We start from the raw sequence: 22,657 nt of genomic DNA, 5'->3' as shown, positions 1-22,657 counted from the left end.
ACATGGAGTGCTGCATGTGTTTTATTTAGAGATACTAATGTTCACATCTCCAATCTCTTTCTGCTTAATGACAGTGGTTAAAAAAAGACTGAAGAACTGGACACCTGTGCTGTTCATACTGCTTTGTCTGATAGCATGGTAATTCTGCTATATTGAGCTTTCCTGCTTTTTCTTCTATATCATCAACAACACACCATATAGATACCTATTGAATGTTACACCCTTCATCTGGAGTGTCCTCATACCTCAAGTTGAGGGCACATCAGGTAGAATGAGCCCAACTGCTCTCAGTTCTTTCACTAATGCGAAGTCCAGATGTCCATTGTAGTGGGGGAAGAAGGTGGGTCATTATGTATGGACAACAGATCTTAATAATCCACATTTACTCTAAGGTAAGCCACTGTTTCTTCTCTTTTGAGTGCTTGTTTATCTATATTCCACTGTAGGTAAGCTCACAGCATTGACCTAGATCTCAGGAGGTGGGTGTTAGGATTCTACCTGACCAATAATTTAAAGACAATCTGCAAAATAACCATCAGCCCTTAATCATTCCCCTGTGGAATAATGCTGGGTAAACATAGAACTGAACCTCAAGTGGCTGCCATACATATAACTAGTACTGTGGAATTTCCTAAAAGAGCTACAGAACTATTAGGGCTCTTATTGAGTGAACTGTCACTTTCTCTGGCAACATTAAATTGACTATTTGATAACAAAACTTAAATGTAGAATTCCAGTTATAAGGTCCTCCTATCCTCATAAACAAAAGAAAAATTAAGTTCTAATGAGGTAGAGAGAAATTACCCTAAGAACATTTACAGTGTGAGTTTAGTGCCTCCCATTCACTAGAAAGTGTCTGTGGGAAGAGGAAAAATAGGTGTTGGGTAAGTCGGGACCCAGACCCTGAAGTGAGCACATGCATGCACCAGTGCACGTGTGCCTTTGGTTCCCCTGACCCCACCTAGTGGAGCAGAAAGGAGCCAGCAGCAGCAATAAGGTAAGTTGGGCAGGGAGGGGGAAGGAACAGCCAAGCTGGACCAGCTGTAAGGAATTGGGAAGGGGTTTTCCTCCCCTCCCACCCCTACTTAGATGTGCTGGGTGGGAGCCACGCTGGGCAGGAGTCACGCCAGGCGAACAGGCTGGGCAAACAGGTGTGCTCTTCACAGGCACACCGGAGTTTGCGCAGGAGTTCACGCAGGAAGGAGAGCAGGAGGGGCCTGAGACTCTATGCGCTGGAACTGGCAGATTTGGACAGAGTCTTCAGGTGAGTGCACATGAGGGAATCTTTAACGGGGGTGGTGACTTGGAGTACAGCCAGGGATCATGCCCCGGGGCTCTACTGAGGCCTCCACCCAGATGGAGCCATTGGGTGGGTCGGTGGCACCTGGGCCCCCTGCCTGCAGGGGTTGCCTGGCAGGCCCTCAAGGGTCCAGGGGTAGTGGGAGGGCCAGGACTCCCTCACCTGTCCCACATGTGCCTGGATTGAGGCCAGATTGAGACCCTGGAGGGGCAGGTGAGGGAACTCCAGGCAGAGGTGAGCAGGCTGCAGGTGATCAGGGCAATTGAGGAGATTGATGGGTACTTCCATTTTCTGCAGGTTCACATGCCTAGAGGGAAGGAGTCACAGGAGAGAGTTGATGCAACCAGATGGCAGACAGTCACATCGAGGGCTAGATATCACAAGGCCAGGGAGACATCCTCAGTGCAGCTGGAGAACAGATATGAGGCCCTGGCATCACTGGCAGAAAGCGCATCAGTGGAGGCCACTCCCAGAGCCACCGCCAAGCAAACTAAGAGAGAACTGTGCAGCCGGAGAAGATGTTGGGTCATCATGGTGGTTGACTCCCTTCTGAGATGAATGGAGGGAGCCATCTGCCACCCGGATCCCATGGTACGGGAGGTATGCTGCCTGCCCAGAGCCCAGATTCGAGATGTCACAATGAGGATGCCAGACATGATTAGGCCCTCTGGCTACTATCCCACAGTCCTTATCCATGTAGGAATGAATAATGCAGCCGAGAGTAGTCCAGGAGGGGTCATGAGTAACTACATGGCACTGGGAGCCAGGCTCAGAGTTTTGGGGGCACAGGTGGTCTTCTCATCCATCCTACTGGTCAGCAGTCGAGGACAGCACCACAGCAATTGTGTTAGAGAGGTCAGCTCACAGCTCCGGAGCTGGTGCCGTCATGTGGGGTTTGGATTCTTTGACCAAAACCTGCACTTCCAGGATAAGGCCTTCTTTGGACAAGACGGGCTACATCTCTCCAAGAGGTAAGAGTCTCTTCTCTTACAGGTTGGCTGATCTCATGAGGAAGAATCATCAACACACCTATAGCCTGGGAGGTACCATTTTAAGTAGCACAACTGCTGAAAGGGATCTGGGAGCTGTAGTTGACTCCAAAATGAACATGAGTCACCAATGTGATAAGGTAATAAGTAAAGCTAACTGCACCCTTTCTTGCATAAGTAGGTGCATCACAAACAGGTCTAGGGAGGTGATACTTCTCCTCTATGTGGCATTGGTCAGGCTGTAGCTGGAGTACTGCATCCAGTTTTGGGCACCGCATTTCAGGAGGGATGTGGATGGCCTGGAGAGGGTTCAGAGGAGGGCCACTCATCTGGTTAAAAGCCTACAGAAAAAAACCCTATGTGGACTGATTGGGAGACCTGAACCTCTTCAGCCTCTGCAAGAGGAGGCTAAAAGGTGATCTCGTGGCCGCCTACAAGCTCATCAGGGCGGGCCAGCAAGAAATAGAGGATACGATGTTTACCAGGGCACCGATTGGGAGAACTAGAGATAATGGCCACAAACTGGAAGACAGCAAATTCAGATTGGATATCAGGAAAAAATTCTTTACAGTGAGGGTTGCCAAAGTATGGAATATGCTTCCAAGGGAGGTGGTGCTGTCCCGTTCCTTGGAGGCATTTAAATTTTAAATAAAATGAACTACCTCACAACTGAAATCTCACCAAGTGATCAAGGATTGACAAATCTGGGCTCAAATTCCTGCCAAGGGCAGGGGGTCAGACTCGATGATCTAATAGGTCCCTTCTGACCCTAACAACTATGCAACTATGAAGTAATAGTACTTAGGTGAGACTGAGGCCATGTCATATAGACATTACAGCTGGAAGTTCAGGGGGTTAGATTGGGTTAAAAATGCACTCCACCCCACATCTAACTCAGTAATTAGATAGGTGCTGGAAGCCTGATCTTAGGTAAATCAGGGTAAGGGGAGGGATTGGTGGGGCTCGGTCTATGGGGGGCCTTGGGTGGAGCGGCATCTGCAGAAATGGGATTGGGGGATCAGGGGTTCAGTAGGCTCCATGGGGAGGAGGTCAGAGGGATTGGGGGGTTATCAGGAAGAGGATCTCCAATCCTGACAAACCTCCCTGGCCTTTCCCAGCCCCCTCTGATCCTGCCAAACTGGCCCTGATCTCACAGACCACTCCTGTGGCCTGTTTTATTGGGGTTCACCAGTTCCAGGAGTCTGATTGAAGTAAGCTGGGATGGAGGGAGGGGCAAGAGGAGGTGGGGGCTTAGCAGCATCAGGGAGGATGGCAGCTTTGTAAGGGGGTGGTAGTTGGCAGGATCTGGGGGGTTCTCTCCTCTCTCCCTGGGCAGGAGGTATTTCTAGCACCGAAACCACCATCTAGGTATGGAGGGAGGGACCAGAGGCCTAAAAATAGGCGGATTATGTGGTAGGAAAAATGCAGGCCCAGGGCTGTGATTAGGGCCAGTGGCTGGGCTTTCCTAGCCCTGGGGACTGCACTCCAAACATATACAGAAGTGCAGTTAGATCAGTTTACCTGTACATGATCTAATTTAGGGCACCTCCAAGGTATGGCTAAGTTAGGTCTGATCAACCATTTTTTGACCAAACTAACCTTCTTGGAACTCCTGTACAATTCACACCTAGATTGACTTAACTAGGGGTCTAAGTGTAAGGCCTGCACATGGGTAAACTCAGTTAGATTGGTTGGTCATGTTTAATGTGATCTAGCCTTTTCCTAGCCTCCCCAAATGCCTGTATGTACTGTGAAAGTAGATTATCTTCAGCAAGAAGTGGCGGTGTACAATGGCCCCTGTGGTTGTATAATGAGTGGTGGGCAACTGGGACACCAGCCCTGGATGTCCACTTAGTGGGGATGCAAGATTGCACATGTCACTACTGCCAGCCCTACCACTGCATCTGCTACAGCTAGCTCAGGCTCTATTACCCAGGGCTCAGCCTCAGTTCCAGGATATGGCACCAGCCCTTTATACTTTTTGGGGAATTAGAAAGTAACAGCAATAAACTTCCTTCTTCTTGTGCTCCTGATCTTTTAAAATGTGGCTTCCATTTTTTGAAGATTTAGAAGTGATGCATTTCCTGACGTGGTATGTTTATGTGAGAGGTGTTTCTGAAGGACAGATGCTGAGTGAAATTTGACGTCTGGATGGAATTATAGGTCTGGAACTGGAACTGGAACTGGATGGATGCTTATGATTGCCAAGATAGTGAGATCCATTGTGATATTCCAGACTCCACACAAGTAAAATAAACTCTACCCATATGGAGAGGACAAAATTAGAAGCTCAAGTAGCAGTTGTATGCTGCAACCAGTGTATCAGATCTGCAGGTCTGATACAATGATGATGACAATATTTCGTGAGGAGGTATGGTGGTGGAAGCAGATTGTTTTATCTAACCTAATTTTATCTAAAATTTCTGTATTTCTTAGGCCTCAAGCTACCACATTCCTGCAGTGATTTGAGAGGATTTGTGACTTCCAAAATAAGGAAGTAATAAAGGAGAATTGGATTTATTCCTTTTTGTGAGCTCACTGTTCTTTCTCCCCACTGTCCTCTACGAATTTACCAGTTAGAATGGATTTTTAGGACCAGCTGTCTCAGGTCCATGATCGGAGGGGTTAGTAGAAGCGCCTTTAGAGGGTGCTCAGGAATTTCATTTCCAGCCACTCCAGGGTCTGAAGAAGCATGCACTGACCTTTTCAGGGAAACATTTTCAGATAAGAATTCCTAGCTGTCCAATTTCTTAAACAAATGGCAAACCCGCTTTGTACCTCTCACCCAAACACAATACACACCTGCTGTGCCTGTCACTTAGAAGTATGATTGCTTTGCATAAAAGGCAGTTTTAAATCTTGGAGAGTAGAGATTTGTATTTGGTCTCAGAACTGGTCCCAGTATCAGACTAGACACACAAGCAGAAACAATTTTTAAAATTTTTTCCCCCTCAAAATAGGAGAAAGGAAATACCATACTAAATTAATTACTATGAGCAATAAAAAGGAACTGTGGAGTAGTCTGTATTGCTCCATACCTTATACTCTTAAGTTAAAGGCTTGGGGATGCTCCAGTTAGAGATGTGGTGCCACCTGATGCTGCTGGGTAAAAGAAACCAAACCTTAGTGCATGGAGTGCACGGACACCAACAGCAGAATATATGTTTGGACAAGCATTGAAGAAGGAGAATTGCTAATTTATTGCACTTTTGATGATGGGAAATCTCACTAACTCTTTTAATGTCACTCCTTTTATTTTGCTATTCAGGTGAATCCAAAATAAAGCCTACTGTTCCACTTCTAGTGCCTATTTGTATTAAATCCACACAGCTGCCGCTGGATTTGCTGAGAGGCCTAATGGTCAAAAAACAATTCCAATTTTCTTTCTTTCTGGAAAGTGAACTTAAAAACAAAAGCTCTTGTTGAGATGGATATAAAGTGGCAGAAGCAAGACTTGTAAAAGGGTAACCTTTTGTGTCAAGTTGATTTCTCATATCAAGACCTTCCAAATTCAGTTTGAATATTAACCATGTGATCTGCACTCATTGGTTCAACAAGGTGACAAAGGTGAAGAAAAAATATTTCAGAGGCATCTCTAAACTAAAACAAATATCTGTCCTGTGAAGTGACCTCTGATAAGCCTCAGACTTCCTTTCAGTGAAAAGCTCCCCAAGACGGGGACTCAGAAAAGATAATGTTCACCACTGTTAAATCTCCGGTCAACCATGTTAGGCAATAGGCAGCTCTAAAATTTCATCAGCTTTTTTTTTCACCTCTGTGGTTTTGGATTTGTGGAGTCTGTGTATCTATCACTAGTAGATAGGTACATAATTTGCACTAGGTAAGGTGCATCCAAATAAATGTTCTGATATGAATGTAATGATTAGTAAGTTATAGTTATTTTATGTGGCATAAAGCATTGAATTTTTTGGCTATACTGTATGATAAGTAGCTAGAGGATACATAAATCCCCACAGAAAGTTTATAAACTTCATTAGGAAAAAAATACCTCTGAAGAATTATGAAAGCAATTAGTTAACATTAAAAGGAATATACTATGTTTGACATTTTACCTGTATATAGTACTCATGCACTATGAGAGTCACTAAGAGGTCTATTAATAAATCACAAAAATAATAGTTCCTACATTTATTATGTTTTATATCCAAAGTAGATAAAGGATTTTGCTCTGGAAATTTGTACTAGGGTTTTGATGGGAAGAAATCCCTATAAAGATTTTTATTTAACATTTCCATTTGGATGAATATGAATTAGAGGTGCTCTGGGTAGCTTTATCTACCTTTAGGTATCTCACTGACCTTAGAGAAGGCTAGTATTTAATTTCTTTTGGTGCTACCTTGTGTTCAAATGTCATCCCACCTGAGATAATTTTTGCTTCTGGAAAGTAGTACTGTTACAGACTTGCTGTATGGCTGTACTACAATTCTCAGCAATGATATTTTGTAGCATTTCTGGGAATGGATTCAAATCATTCTATGCTGATTGGTATTAAAACAGTACCTGCAATATGTCCAGTCCGCCATGCAACATTGGCCCTTTGCAGCTTCTCTCATTTAAATACCATCAAATGAGATGTTGTATAAACACCACATTTAATGAATTTTGTGCACAGCTTGCACATTATCCTAACAGTCAGAAGGTTAGGCCCTATTTAAATTTGGAACCATGTTTTCCTTGTGTTGCTCACAGCTCAGTACTGTCTGCTTTTTCACAGCAAGCTAATATTCAGTTTATGGATCTGTGGCTCCAAGGACATATAGAAATATTCACTTAAGCTAAAACATTTGGAATATGCCCCTCATTGTAGCATCTGGAGGTAAAAACACAAAAGTTTCTCCTAAAATGAATTTGCTCATCACCTGCTGCTGTGTTACTGGGGTTTGGGTTTAAAATTCTATTATTTATATAGTAAGAGTTCATCATTGTGTGAAGGTTCCTGTGGGAAGGTGAATTTTGGAACTACATTTGAGAAGATAAACTCTGAAAGTGGTCAGGTCATATTCTAGTCTCTGCTGAAAAATTTCATATTTGGCCTGTACTAAAATATAGATGGTAGACTAATGAAAACTGGATACTATAAAGTCTAGTAATATTTTTAGTTTTATGAACTACAAGTAATCAGGTTTCATGTTTTGGGCTTTCCTCATATATTAGCATGTAAAACTGCCTGGATGCATCATGTTTTCTTTCCCCTCCCCACCCCCTTATTCTAAAGCATCAGACATTGGCATTGTCAGATACTTGTTAACAGGTCTGATTAGTTTGGCACATCCTTTGCCTGTGTAATAACCATAAAGTGAGAAATATAGTACTAAAATGGTAAAGAAAATTTAAATAGGAACACGAATCCCTGGTTACAGGCTGAAGCATATCTAGTTATGTGAAGTCAATCTTGAAATATCTACCTGAAAAAACTTGTGAATTAGAGCAATTTACTATATAAGCTTTAAGGGGAAAAACTTGCAGGTTAAAATTTCACCTCACAGTTCCCTGATGTGAAGAAATCTGTGTTGCAGAAATGCAGATCTTTTATATATATATATATATATAAAGGTGGTAGACATTTCACATGGGATTTAAGCCAGAGGTCTCCTATGCCCAGAAAGATCAATCAGGGTAAATGAGTTCTCCATGTATTATTACTGGAGGGCAGAGCAAATTGGAGATGGGATTTTTTTCTCCCCTACTTGTTTGACCTTGCCACAGAAATATGATGTGAAGAATATGTGCACAAGATGATTTTGGTCATTCTGATTAGCCCAAGCATTTTAACTCCTTCACGTTCCTCAGACTGTTATATGAAAGATTTCTTGGTAATAATGGTGTAATGTCTTTTTCCCTGAACAGTATGTGAAATCTTAGGAAAATCTGGTGTCTCACTAGTTCCTTATTGAAGGAAAAACTTCATATGTGTAAAGTGATTCCTAGTCGATTCAAAGGCTTTTCACACTGCAAAATAATCATCCCAATGAATCAATATGTAAGGGTGTCAGCAAAAAAAAAAAGCAGTTAGAAAATCAATTTAAGTGGCATTTTGAAGTCACCAAGGCCCTACTGACATTTGCTTGGACAGAATCATGATTTCTAGATGTGCTTCACTTGTGTATGCACTAAAAGCCTGCTACATTTGTCACCCTCTCCAGTCTAGAATGGATGGTCCATAGCATTTCAGTCCCAAAACTATTATTAAAAAATGCTGGAGGAACTTAAGAGGAGGTGCTTTGACTTGAGAGACAGCATCATTTGATTCGAAAAGAGAGCAGCCCTCTGATGGAAAGCATGCTCTATCTTTTATGAGAAGCCAAAAGTATTATATGGACAATATGTACCTGCTAATAAAATGAAACTTTTTCCTTTTTCTGGGTTTTTTTTTTTATTTGGTAGACTTAGTTCTCCAATTTATAAAACAAAGAAACTTTGAATACTAGTATGGAACTTAGCCTGTAAACTAGTGATCAGAGGCTTGGCCTGGATAAAGGTTTGGAGGACAAATAAGTACCCAAATCTCTGGACATTCCATCTGGATCCCTTACTCTATAAAATTAGGAGAAAATGTCACAGAGACAACTTTCTTGTTCTGTTCCTGAACTTCTTCTGGTATTCTTCACAGCCAGAATTTAGAAGTACTGAAGACTAAAGAAATGGAAATTAAGGTACAAAAATGATTAAAAAAATATAACATTTTAGGCTTGCCAGAAAAAAAACAGTTCAAGGAATATTTTAAAATCCAGTTTATACTTCTGCATGGGATAGCTGTTATTTCCTATTCTGTGTATTTTCATTTTCTATTATTATTATTATTAAACACCAAGGATTTTTAGCTAACAGAGACCAAAGACATGTCAATTCCGTTTAGTCCCTGATTCATTCAATATATGGGATTCTGCAGCTTGGCACAGAATCAAGTTTCCCCACAAAATTTCATCTTACTTACCAGAAAGTTAGCCTAGAAATTATTCTCCTCTTTTTTGTGTCTTTGTTAAGTGAATGCTAAAAAAGTCTGGCTTGAATTTCAAGGATTGTAAATCAGTTGTATGATGTTTATAAAGAATTCAATTGCCTCTCAATGGGCGCGTCTACATGAGATGCTATATCGCCCTAGCGACAAACTACAAAGACACAGCATCAGCATGCATGAACTATGATGCCAACGTTGCTGCGCAGTAGGGTTGGAAATGACCCATGTGCTGCTGGGACTGTGCAGTACTGACGAGTACTAGTACTAATTGACTGTGCAGTATGAACTGCACAGTCAGGGGCACATGTAGATGTGTCCAGTATGCAGAAAATGGGTAGGTATTTTCTTGAATCTGATCTTAAAACATACATTTTCCCCTTTTTAGTTGAAAATAAATTTTCAATCAAGGTCTAGCTTCCAGGGAGAACTTAAAATTTTAGGAGGTCAACTTCGATAAACAGGTCTTCTGTTTATCAAACTTTTTGATAATTATGATGTTTTTGGAGCCTGAAATCTAAAGATAAGCTTCTCACTGTTGAAATTTATTGTTAATTGAGTTTGATTTTTCAGTCTTAATTAATTGATTAACATTAATGGAGCCATCTGCTGTTCCAATACATGGAGAAAACAACAGTAAGAATAATTGCTGTGAGAATAATTTGAGACATTGGAAACACACTTGTTTGTGGGAGCAATTAACTTTCACCTTGTACTCAGCACTATGAAACTAAGCTTGTGCATGTTTACATTTTCATGAGTTCTTATGCAATCTAAAATAAATGTATTAATCAAGAAATATTGGTTGACTAGTATTGACTAGTCAACTAGTGTCATTACTGACACAGACACAAAATTTACTGGTATAATAATTTTTTAGATATTTTCCAAACATATATCTTTTTGTTTAATTATTGCCAAACCCAGTTTGTAGCATCTGGACAATGGCAATGGGGGCATATAAACCATTATGAGCTTTATATTTTAATCTTTCTTGCTATGCTTTTTAGGAAGCTTCTCTGCTATTAACTTAAGGAGAATTATTTCCTCAAAATGAACTGTACAGCTACACTGCTTTTCAAACCTAAATTCACTTAATACAGTTATTTTGCTGTTTCTCTAAAAATGAGTAGTCTTAGGGGTTTCATCTTTTAATACAGATTTACAGTGTAATAAAAGATGCAGAAACATGGGATGCAGCTAGGAAAAGCAGAATATATATTTGGAAGTATACCTGAATTGTTTTAAATTACAACACAAACTCAAAACACCACTGAAATAAAGGAAAATAATTAAGAATTAGGGATTATGTCATCATGTTTTAGCTATAGAAGTCCTGGGTTTTATTCTATTTAAATCTACATTTAATATTTTTATCTGAAAGTAACAAAAGCACCATTCAGTGCCTAATTCCATGGTGTGGTCCATCAAATAGCTTCACAAAGACCAAGATATTGTATTTTGATTTGTGTAAATTCAAAGGGTTTCTGAAGTTATTGAGTGTACTTGCACTTTATATAGATACAACTGACTACAACTGACCAACTAATTTCTTACATGTCCAAATGTAGGTTGATACATTATAAACTATTAAAAATGGATTTTAAATTTTGCCTAATTAAGACCATAATTATTTAACAACAAGGCATGGCAGGAAAGAAAACAGGTGGCAGGTCCAGAGGCAGATGCTAGACTAGCACTGTGGCTGGTCGGGGAGTTCCCAGTTTGCCACAGTCATCTGGTTCATGTGTATTACCCAGTAACCTGCACTCTTGTTCAGGAGCAGAGAGCCAGGTCTAAATGGTAAATGTATGGGGGCTGGCATACTACAAGCATACAGTACTCTTCCAGGTGGAGTCCTGAGGCTGAATCTCTGTACCTATTACAGGATAATTAGTCTTGCTGGATGGCAGGGTGTAACAGGGTCCTACCCCAGGGGTAGCCTAGAGTCCCCACTCATCCCTTGTCCTCTCTGCTTCCTTTGGTCAATCTTCCCTTCAGCTCTTCTGCCATGCCTTGATGGTATTATGTCTTTAGAAAAGGAGGCTGCCCCAGGGCTTCCCAAGCAAGATCTCACTCATGAGAGCTGGTGTCACACCTCATCATGTTAAAGGCTAATCAGGGCCTCCAAAACTCTCCTATAGCCATGCCCATGCCTGACAGGTGCTACCAACTTACACTTAAGAGGGGAATTTTATCCACAAGCCACTGTCTGACCACTTCAGGTCTTAACTCACTTGTTAACACCTTGGCCTTCCCAGCCTTTGCCCCTTTCCTTGAGCCGGACCCTTGCTGCCTAGGCCCACCACACTGGGACAGGGTCCTGAGCCACAGCCCCTTATCTTGCCCTCTGGGGCCTTTATCTCTGCCCTGCTTAGGCCCTTGGCCAGGCTCAAGGCAATCACCTGCCCCTAAGACACTAATGTGACCTCCAAGATACCCCTTTCTAGTCCCACCCAAACCACTGGTGCATAACTCTAATCCCAAAATTAAGCCCTCTGACTATAACATAAACCTAACCTGCTCCAGGCATAGCAAATTGCAAGAATATCCCACTGCCTTGCAGCAAGGCTTCCCTTTACCTGGGGTTCTATTCTTTCATAAAGTACCAGCATTCAGCTGGCAGTTCTTAGAGCACCTCTGATGTCAGCCCAGCATCCCTTGCAGTCTTTCTGGCTAGGAGCTCTTCATTTAGTGGCTTGCAGGGCTAAACTTCCTGGCTTGGCTCAGCTTCAGTTTTATATGCTATCTCTAGGCATAGCACATTGACAGTCCCTCTGCACAGCTCCTTTCCCTTCAGCTTCCAGACCCAGACTGTTTACTTTACATTCTTGCTGGGAATTACATGCCCAGAGCTGTGCCCCTTTCCAGTCAGGTGACTCCATGAGCATCCTGCAGGTGCTCTCTAGCGTGATTTGTTTACCAGCCTGCAGGCTGGCCTATAGCAAGCAGAGTTAGTCTGCAGTTGTCCAAACCATTGGGTTGAACTAGATGACACCTGGAGGTCCCTTCCAACCCTACTTCTCTATGATTCTAAGATCAATAGAGCTGTAACAGTGTGAAGCAGATTCTTGATTCATTCACAGTCATCAGGATTTTTAGCTAAATTTTGTTTTCGGAGCTACAGATTTTCAGTTAAACTCTTTAAACTAAAATGAAGTATTGCTATTTTACAAAAGCAGAGGTCCTGGCCTAATCTCTTTATTACTGCTAGTGAAGATACACCTGGATAAATTCACATTAATTGCAACTCCCAAAATGAAATTTCTAGGCTGGCACTTAGAAAGTACATATTACTTTAACTCTAAACTGAGCATATTCCACATATACCCACTAAGAGAGAGAGAAGAGAAAGGGGAGTAAGTTTTAATAACTCTCGTCTGACCATATAGTATAAGAAGCAGAAAAAACATTTTTCTTAAAGCAGAGACTTTTTAATCAATTAATATTGAGCTGCATTTGAGCTGAAGAACCAGTTTTCACATCTATTTTCAGTAGACTGAGGCTGTAATTACCATTTCTCATTTGAGCAAATGGGACATAAATGCCTCTGAAACTCCTACATTTTTAAATCAGCGCAGCAGAGATAAAAGACAAATAAAAGTTCCAGATATTAGTTGTTTATTACACTGAGGACAACAATGGCAGGGATGAAATGCTAAGCTATGTTGTGTTAGTGAGTGATCAAAAAACGACCTACCTTTTGCAGGAACCACCATTACGGCATGGATGATAATCACATATAGGAACATTGCAGTTTTCAATGTTCTTCCCACTTAAGGCCTCATCTATGATGAATAACTCTTTATTGTTAACTTGAAAATCCTTTATGCAGCCTCTGTAGCCATGAATCCTCCCTGCACACTGATGAACCTCAGCCTGAGCAGGAACACTTCCAAGGAATGTGGACCCAAAGGTGCTCTGTCGAATCCCAAAAGAAACATCAGCAAAATGCTTATTACATACTGTTTTCTAACTATGCATGATGCATCTATAATCAATGAAGCAATACTAATGATAATAATAATAAAAAGCAAATACTCTTAGCAAATAGCCACTAACCTGTCTGAAAAAAAAAGCAAACCAGTAACAAAAAACGGATTCTAGTTCATGGGAAGTTTTTACCAAATATGGTATTGGTCCAAAAGGAACAGTAACCAAAATTTCTCAAATTTTTCCTATCAACTAGAAGCTCTTTGGGCTTTTCAGTGGCTATGGGAAACTGACAACTTTGTCAATGTTATTGTTAAAAGATGAGAACATTAATTTCACAATTTCACTGAGCAGCCACCAGGGGTTCTCCATACCTCAACCTGGAACAGACCTACCAGACACATTTGGCATTGGGGCTGGGCCCATGGTTTCCTGTTTTACAGCAGAACCACCTGTAGACTGCCTCAGGGCTGGAACCTGGAGTTTCCAGTATCCCCAGCTCCAAGTAGTCCATGGAAATCCACCAAACCTCTGAAGGGGTTCTAACATAATTCTGCCATAGATACAGTTAAAAGTCCATCAAACCTGCAGTATTCCAAATGAAATATTTGTGGCTTAACCAGTCAAGCATTTTCCATTGAAACATTGTTTCATCAGAAACTTTTTAACTACCTTGACTACTAACCTGACTAATGATATTAAAAGGAACTAACTTGACTAACTTGCATTATAGTAACTAGAGTTTGTTGGGTGCATCTACACGAGATGCTTACTGCACATTAGCCTAATACCACTGTACAGTAGCGTGGAACTTAAAAACCATGCTAATGGCCTACTGTGCAATGATATTAGGCTAATGTGCAGTAAGCGTCAAAAAATAACTGTGCACCAGCACTACTACACAATAACTCTCATTACTGTGCATTTAGGTAGTACTTCTTTAAATATGTACTAAACTAAATGCGAAGTAAATTAAGGTGCATTAATGAATGTGTAGACATGCCCCTTGAGATGTTGTGTCTATATTTATTTTCTGCTGTGGGTGTGCAAAAGCTCCATATGTTGAAGACTGGAGACTTCATGGTGATCAGTACTTCTATGACATACATGTGCCCTACTACTCCTTGTGCTTCATATTAAGGGCAGAAGGGGCAGAGAAAATGTACTGTCTCAGTTTCTTAACCATGGAATTCCAGAAATGCAAGACTTTGCAGAAGAAGGGGGGTTCTGAATTTGCTCATGGACAACACATCTCAAAGAACTCCAGTTACTGAAAGTCAGTCACTTCTTTTTCTCCAAGTGATTGACTTCACATATATTCCACTGTGGATGAATCCACAATAGTAACAAGTTCACTCAAGGTAGGATGTCAAAGTCTCAGAGTACCAGTGACTGGAGCCCCATTTTATTGAATACTGTGTTAGATCTGGAAATTTTTTAAATTGCCCATTGCCTCGTGAATGGCAGAACAGACCTCCAGATCACTACTTTACAGATGTTTGAGATTAATATAGTTTTCAGTGATGCTGACAGTGATACCTGTGCTCGCAAAGACTAAGTTCTAATAGCCACAGACAGGTTCACTTTGGATATTTGGCAGGATACTCCTAACTCAATCTGTAATCCAAATGCAGTGCTTCACATACTTTAAGGACTGTCACATACTTTATCGTTTTCGCTAGAACCAAAATAATCCAAGATTTGACCTGATTGGTTTTGACCTTTGTGAATAAAAGGCCATGTCTCACAGCTGGGATGTGAAGCAATGCCTCCATTTTGAATTTGTGAGGGAAAAATATAGGAAGGTGGATTTGTTGTTCGTGGTAGAACTCTTATGACCATCTTCAACAGAAAACTGACATGTATCTTTAAAGGTATACTGTCCAAATGGAAAACTCTGTGTGTATAGGGAGGGTGGTCTACAATTGGGATTTATATCTTTTCCATCCATTTGGCTGGAGTTAATAAGAAAGCTGTCTTCACAGATCAGGATGAACACTACTGTTGGTTTAAATGGACTCATGAGCTCCAAAAGGACAAAGCAGAGATCCCACAGTAGGTCTGAAACTTATTTTCCAAGAACTTCAGCAGAGTTGAAAAAGAAAAAAACATAATCTTCTACAGGTATGTGATGTGTTGAGAGAGTTGCTTGGTACTAAGCCATAGTTAGGGATAAATTACTATATCAAGAGTTTAGGATGCATAGGTTGTTGGGTGTTAGTGTTGCACATGGTAGTGGGTATTTTGTACTGCATTGGAGAGCATTTCCCCACAGAGAAGGAAACTAATGGAACTGAGGCCCAGGAAATTAAAAAAATGTCTTTTTACAGTGCTAGAAACATCAATTCTTGGGCCGGTGATGCACAGCTGGGTTACTGGAACTGCATTGTACATGAGCTGCATCAGGAGTCATTAGGGTGCACAGTTACGTGCAGGGAGAAACCCTGTTCAAAATGAGCATGTAGTGGGACGTGGGTTGAAGGGCCACATCAGGGTGGGACCCAGGTGCTGCACTCTCGATGGGTGTTTTGTTCCTTTATCTCTGTATCCCATCTACCATGACTTGATGTTAATCAAAAAGATATCAGGAGGTGGCTCCTGACTAGTGGGGTATGTTGAGATAGGCACAGGTCTCAGCATCCAGGCATCTTTTGTGGGGCTCTGCCCCCCCCCCCAACCCACTTGGGTGTTCCAGTGATGGTATTAGGGTAGGTGCCTTGTCCCCTAGGCACCTGCCTTCATGTAATGGAAGAAAGGTCTGACTTGGAAAGAAAAACAGAATTATTTAGGAGTGACATAGATTCATAGATGTTCTGGTTGGAAGGGACCTCAGTAGGTCATCGAGTCTGATCCCCAGCCCTAGGCAGGAAAGAGCGCTGTGGTTAGATGACCCCAGCCAGGTACATGTCTAGCCTCCTCTTAAAGACCCTAAAGGTAGCACCACCTCCCTTGCACTTCCCAAGGAGGGCACCACCTCCCTTGGAAGCCCATTCCAGATTCTGGCAACCCTTACCGTAAAGAAGCATTTCCTTATGTCTAACCTAAATCTTCTCTCTGTCAGCTTGTGGTCATTGTTCCTAGCTATTCCAAGGGGTGCTCTGGTAAACAGAGCATCTCCTATTCCTTGCTGCTCCCCTGCCTATCCGATGAATTTGTAGGCGGCCACAAGATCACGTCTCAGCCTTCACTTGCAGAAGCTGAAGAGATCCAGGTCCCTCAATCTCTCCTTTAGGGCTTTGCCTGCAGGTCTCTAACCATGTGAATGGCCCTCCTCTGAACCCTCTCGAGGTTGTCCACATCCCTCTTGAATTACGGTGCCCAAAACTGGACGCAGTACTTCAACTGTGGCTTGACCAATGCTGAGCCCTGTTACTTTGGTGTGTATCTCCTGCCAGTGACCTCTGTACTGCATTGGAATTAATAATGTAGCACAACCTAAATAAGTGTGTCAATCATCTGTTCACAAGCCCAGCTTTACAGTATATGTCTGCCTTCCCCTCAGGTAGCTAAGGTTCTTCGGGGTTTGCCCTCCAGTTGCAAGCCTGATTCACAGGGTGAGCCTGTATTGGGCCAACCCCTGTGGATAATATGTGGCCATGGGCACTATGGATGCTTATATATGTGGTCTGGGAGGCATGGTCTGCTTTAATTAGCACAGGTCCGAGAGACGTGCTAATTAAAAGTACCCGAAGCATCATGTATATCAGTGTCCCTGTGCTGAAGAATGGCAGTGGGGCACTTTGAGCTAAAGCTCATCAAACAAGCTTTAGTTTAAAGTGCTCCACTGCCATTTTTCAGCATGGGAACACTGATACACGTGATGTTGAGAGCTGCTGGAGTGGATTAATTTCCATGCTGATGGGCTGGAATACAGCATGTTACAGCAGGTTCCCTGCATGTGTATAGGAGCCCTTGCAGGTACCTGGAATCTAGTGTCCACAGGGCAGTCAGGTTCCTGTCTTGGGAGTCAGAGTCAGGCTGATCTCTGATTAGACATCCTAGGCTCCAGTGGAGGGAAGCAGCATGACCCATTGCCTATGCCAGTGCTTTCCCTCTCCTGGTGCTGGTGCTGCCCTATAAGGGAAGTTCCAGGTTGACCTGAGCCAACCTGGACCCCTGCATACCCCCACATGCCTTGTGACCACTGTCAGGTGCTGAGAACCACTGTGGGGCTTATCATTGGCTGCAGCTGCAGTTTCATGGCTCTAGGCAGTGTCAGGCATGACATTTACTTGCTCGTGGCCCCATCCAGGCTCAAGATCCAGGATCAGCTTCCTGCTTTTAGCCCCACCTGGGGGACAGGTGCACTAGGGGTGCATCTCTCACCACTTCCCTGCTCTGCCCAGGGCACGAGCATGTGGGGAAGGTGTGCTCCTGCCTCCAGGCTCAACGCCTGCCTCCAGGACATCTCAGGATGCCAGAGACCATGAAGCACCTGGTGATTGTTGCCCCAGTGAGCGCAGGGCTGGGTCTGTGCTGCAGAGCTCTTCATGAATGATTGCTTTTCACCACCCGAGGATGCATTTTTTTGGTACATTTTGGGTGAAACTGAAGATCTGGGAAAAAGGAAACCCATATTTTGTTCTTAGGTTCCCAGGAAGCATGTCCATATCTATGTCTGATGCTGGCTACATGGACTTGTGCAGCAGTTTCATAGTTTCATAGTTTCTAGGGTTGGAAGGGACCTGGGCAGATCATCTAGTCCGACCCCCTGCCATGGCAGGAAAGAGTACTGGGGGTCAAACGACCCCAGCAAGATGGTCATCTAACCTCCTCTTAAAACCCCCCAGGGTGGGAGCCTGCACCACCTCACCTGGAAGCAGTTGTAGCTTTAGCATGCTTCTCTGTAGTTTTGGGGTTCTGAAAGTAAAGGTTTTATAGATGGAACATTTTCTTGGGATACAGAATTCTTTTGGGCAGCAAAGGCATTTAGGAGGAAAAAGGACCTTCTGGGTAATTTTAGTTGGTGTAATTCTCTCAAATTGGGAGTAATACTTTAATGCAGATAAACTTGAGGGCTGCAACCAGATGAACTTGACTGTGCAGTATGTGGTGCCACAAACATGTCTGAAGTGCCCCATACCACACAGTAAGGTGTTCTCCACACTGCAATGGTGTGCTGCCCATGTGTGCACTGCTCCAATTCTTTTTTCCATGAGTTTTTTTGACCACTGGATATCCAGGGGTCAAAAAAACCTGTGGAAAAAAACCAAACAGACCAATGTGCACCGCTGAAAAGCAGAGCTGGGCTGCCTGGAGCATGTTGTAGCTGCCAGTCAGGCTCCACCTGGCAGGATCACTGTTGCTCCAGCCCTGGGAGGCCCACAGGATCCCAGGTAAGGCTGCTGGGGCCAGCACAGTGCTGACCCTAGCCTCCCCTACTGCCCCCGGGGTAACTTGCGGTGGGCCAAAGTGTTTGTGGTTTGGGTGTTCCCTGGGGACAAGAAGCTGTGGCACAAAGTGCACCACTGCTACTTGTCCCCAGGGAACTAAACATCTGTGCTCATCTGGGCATAGCTGAGGAGGCCATTTTGGATCCAGGGGATCTTCTCTTTATATTTTTTTTTCTTAAAACTAAGAGATTAATACATTGCTAATTGACAATGGGATTAAAGTAACTGGCTAGTTAACTAGAGAAATATCAAAAGGTAGGTAAGCCACTCAGCAAAGTGGCTTATAGCCTGAATATAGACCGCAAGACTCTGGCACAGTCAAGAGGTAGCTGAAAGTAAATGAGGCTTGGTAGGTATGTTCCAGTGCATGAGAAACTGTCAGGCACATATGTACCATAGCCATACTGTTGGTTAAATGTTTCTGAGTTCAGGTTCATGAGGTGTTTACCCACAGTGGAATGTGCACATAGATATGAGAGATTTGTGGTGATTATCCAAAACTAAATTCTGAGACCTTTTGTGATCTGTTGTTTACCAATGCAAATTAAAGAATAGAAAATGAACCCCAGTATTAGTAGACAATGTAATTTTTTTCACTTGATTCTCATTCCCTAAATTCTTTTGTAAACTAAATCATAAAAAGGAAGCTTATGAGAAGTGGAAACTTGAACAAATAATCAGGGAACAACATAAGAGTATTCCTCAGTCTTGCAGGGATGAAGTCAGGAAGGCCAAAGCACAATCGGAGTTGCAGCAAGGAATGCAAAGGGTAACAAGAAGGGTTTCTACAAGTATGTCAGAAGCAAGAAGATCATGGAAAGGGTGAGCCACTTACTGTATGGGGGAGGCAACCTTGAGACAGAGGATGCAAAAAATGCTGAAGTACTCAGTCCCTATTTTGCCTCAGTCTTCACAGGCAAAGTCAGCTCCCAGACTACTGCACCAGGCAGCGCAGTTTCAGGGGGAGTTCAGCAGCCAACAGTGGCAAAAGAACAGGTTTGGGACTATTTAGAAAAGCTGGACATGTACAAGTCCATGAGACCAGAAGGGATGCACATGAGGGTGCTGAGGGAGTTGGCTGATGTGATTGCAGAGCCATTGGCCATCATCTCTGAAAAGTCATGATGATCAGGAGAGGTCCCAGATGGATGGAAAAGGGCAAACAGAGTCCCCATATTTAAGAAAAGGAATAAGTAGGATCCAGGGAACTACAGACTAGTCAGTCTCAACTCAGTCCTTGGAAAAATTATGGAGAAGATCCTCAAGCAATCCATTTCTAAGCAAGTGGAGGAGAAAAACATGATTAGGAACAGTCAGCATGGATTCACCCAGGGCACATCATGCCTGATCAACCTGATTGCCTTCTATGATGAGGTGACTGGCTCTGTGAATACAGGGAGAACAGTGAATATGGTATACCTTGATTTTAGCAAGGCTTTTGATACAGTCTCCCACAACATACTCACAGGCAAGTTAAGGAAGTACAGGTTGGATGAATGGACGTTAAGGTAGGTAGAAAACTGGCTGGAGCATCAGGCTCAGAGAGTAGTAATTAATGGCTCAATGTCTAGTTGCCAGCTGGGATTAAGTGGAATGCCCCAGGGGTCGGTCCTGGGGCTGGTTTTGTTCAATGTGTTCATCAACAAGATGGCATACAGTGCACCCTTAGCAAGTTTGCAAATGACACCAAGTTGTGGGGAATAGTAGATATGTTGCGGGGTAGGGTTAAGATTCAGAGTGACCGAGACAAATTGGAGGATTGGGCCAAAAGGAATCTTAGGAGGTTTAACAATGACAAGTGCAAAGTCCTGCACTTAGGATGGACCAGTACAGGCCGGTTACTGACTGGCAGGGTAGCAGCTATGCAGAAAAGAACCTGGGGGCTACACTGGACAATAAACTGAATATGATCCAGCAGTGTGCCCCTGTTGCCAAGGAGGTTAATGGCATACTGGGCTGCATTGTTAGGTGTCTTGTCAGTAGGTCAAAGGAAGTGATTATTCCCCCCAATTTAGGACTGGTGAGGCCACATCTGGAATACTGTGTTCAGTTTTGGGTCCCCCTCTATAGAAAGGATGTGGACAAATTGGAGTGTCCAGCAGAGGGCAATGAAAATGGTGAGGGGGCTGGGGCATTTGACTGATGAGGAGAGGCTGAGGGAACTGGGCTAATTTAGTTTAGAGAAGAAAAGACTGAGAGGGAGGATTTAATACTATCCTTTAATTATCTGAAGTGGGGTCCAAAGAGGATGGAGCTAAACTGTTCTCAGTGGTGATGGATGACAGAACAAGGAGCAATGGTCTCAAGTTGCAGCAAGGGAAGTTTAGGTTAGATATTATGAATATTTTTCTCACTAGGAGGATAGTACAGTTGGGCCTCGATTTACATGACGGTTATGTTCCTGAAAAAACACTGTGCAAATAGAAATAATGTAAAAAGATACCAAGGGTCTATGGGAAATAAGGATTTAGGTTGCAGATGTGGCTGATAATTTGGACGATAAATGTCTGTGTGCACACAGATTCAGCGCAGCATGCAGGCAGTGAGGAGCAGAGCCTGGCAGCTTGGAGAGCTGATAAGTCTGGTGTGGTGGAAGAGAAGGGGGAGGAGGGAAGGAAGGTGTGTGGGGTGGGGTGGGCAGATCAATGCTTCCTATCGTGAGGGAGGAGTGGGGCAGGGGCAGATGTAGGATGGAGCTTTTCCCCATGTGACATTTATCACAACTTGAGCTCATTGCTGACTATCTCAAGTGAAATTTGGATATTCAATAAACATGAAAACCTGCTGGTATTCCTCTACCTACAGTGTCTTCCATTCAGAAAAGAAGGAAAAAAAACTTTTAGAGCTCTGTTGAAATTAAATCGGATTTCTCATGTGAAAAGAATTCAAAGACATCAGCTCACCACTTGTCAAATTCATTCCGTATCACTAGATCCTTTCTGCCCAGGAAACAAAGCACTAAGCCAGCATAGTTTTGGACAAGGTTTTTTTTAAATAAGTATTCACAGACACACATTGTCTCTTTGTTAGCAAACCTCTTACAAGGATTAAGCCAAATACCAAACTTTATAATATACAATTTTAGAATAGTTTTAACAGTGGCTTAACAGTAGTTATACTGCCAGTCCCAGAATTAACATGTGCAAGGGCACTGTATAGGGCAGTGCCTTGTGCTGGGCTTATAGATTCTTTTTTATTTTTAAAGGAGGTGTTATTGATCTGGAAAATGTTCTCCTTTGTCTGTATTTTTTTGCAGGACTACTGACTATATGCTCAGATACAGTGCATAACAAAATAAGCTCAGCAGATTCTGCTCAGTTTGTCAATAATGTTAATCACAATATTATAATCATTCACATTTAGGTTAGTTCATCATAATGTTGACTTCTGCTGTAGAAAGACCCAGTTCAGAGGCCACATTCACAAAACTAGAGGATCCCTGGGATGCAGCCTTAACACAGTGTGCTGGAGAAATTCATATGTCTTGTTAATAACACAACATTGATGTGTAGACATTCCAAGTGCTAATCTGATAATGTTCTTCTCTTTACAGCTTCAGGGTGGGGGCAAAAAAACCCATTTGGCAAACTAAAGAGAAGGGCCTTTCCATTTGGTTCCCTTCCATGTGGGTTTGGGGAGGGAGGATGGGGACTTTGTGCCTGACTGGTTGAACAGAAGGATGTAGCATAAGCATATTGGTTCTTAAATATAAGGAGAAGGCTTTTATGCCCTTCCCCTTTCTGCATCAAGAAGAAAAATCACAGATATTGCATTTACTTGAATCTAAGATGATCCCCACAGTAAGCATGCCGAAAAAAGTCCCTTATTTTAGATTCACATACAAAGTGGTAGTGGGGGAGGGGACATTGGGGCTGAGTAGGCAGCTGCTGTGGCTCTGACTCTGAGCCTGGATCAGGACCAGAGTCAAACCCACAGCAGCCTTTTACCCTCCCCATGTGCCCTTTGCAGCTTTTGCCCCCCACTCTACCCTCTCCCACTCTCTTCCCTTCCTTACTGTCAGGCACATCTCAGCACCAGCTCAGGCTGGAGTCCCTCACAGGCACTG

General features: G+C 42.9%; 1 protein-coding gene across 1 annotated transcript in view; it reads right to left on the bottom strand.

The window, feature by feature from the left end:
- LOC112551503 (protein eyes shut homolog) overlaps nucleotides 1–22,657 on the bottom strand; it is a 579,454-nt gene that overhangs the window by 191,414 nt on the left and 365,383 nt on the right. The window contains 1 exon segment of the mRNA XM_025212766.1: nucleotides 12,966–13,186. Coding sequence (XP_025068551.1) covers nucleotides 12,966–13,186 — 221 coding nt within the window.

Source organism: Alligator sinensis, unplaced genomic scaffold (assembly GCF_000455745.1).
Source record: "Alligator sinensis unplaced genomic scaffold, ASM45574v1 scaffold635_1, whole genome shotgun sequence".
Classification (NCBI taxonomy): domain Eukaryota; kingdom Metazoa; phylum Chordata; order Crocodylia; family Alligatoridae; genus Alligator; species Alligator sinensis.
This window is presented reverse-complemented; position numbering and strand designations above follow the sequence as displayed.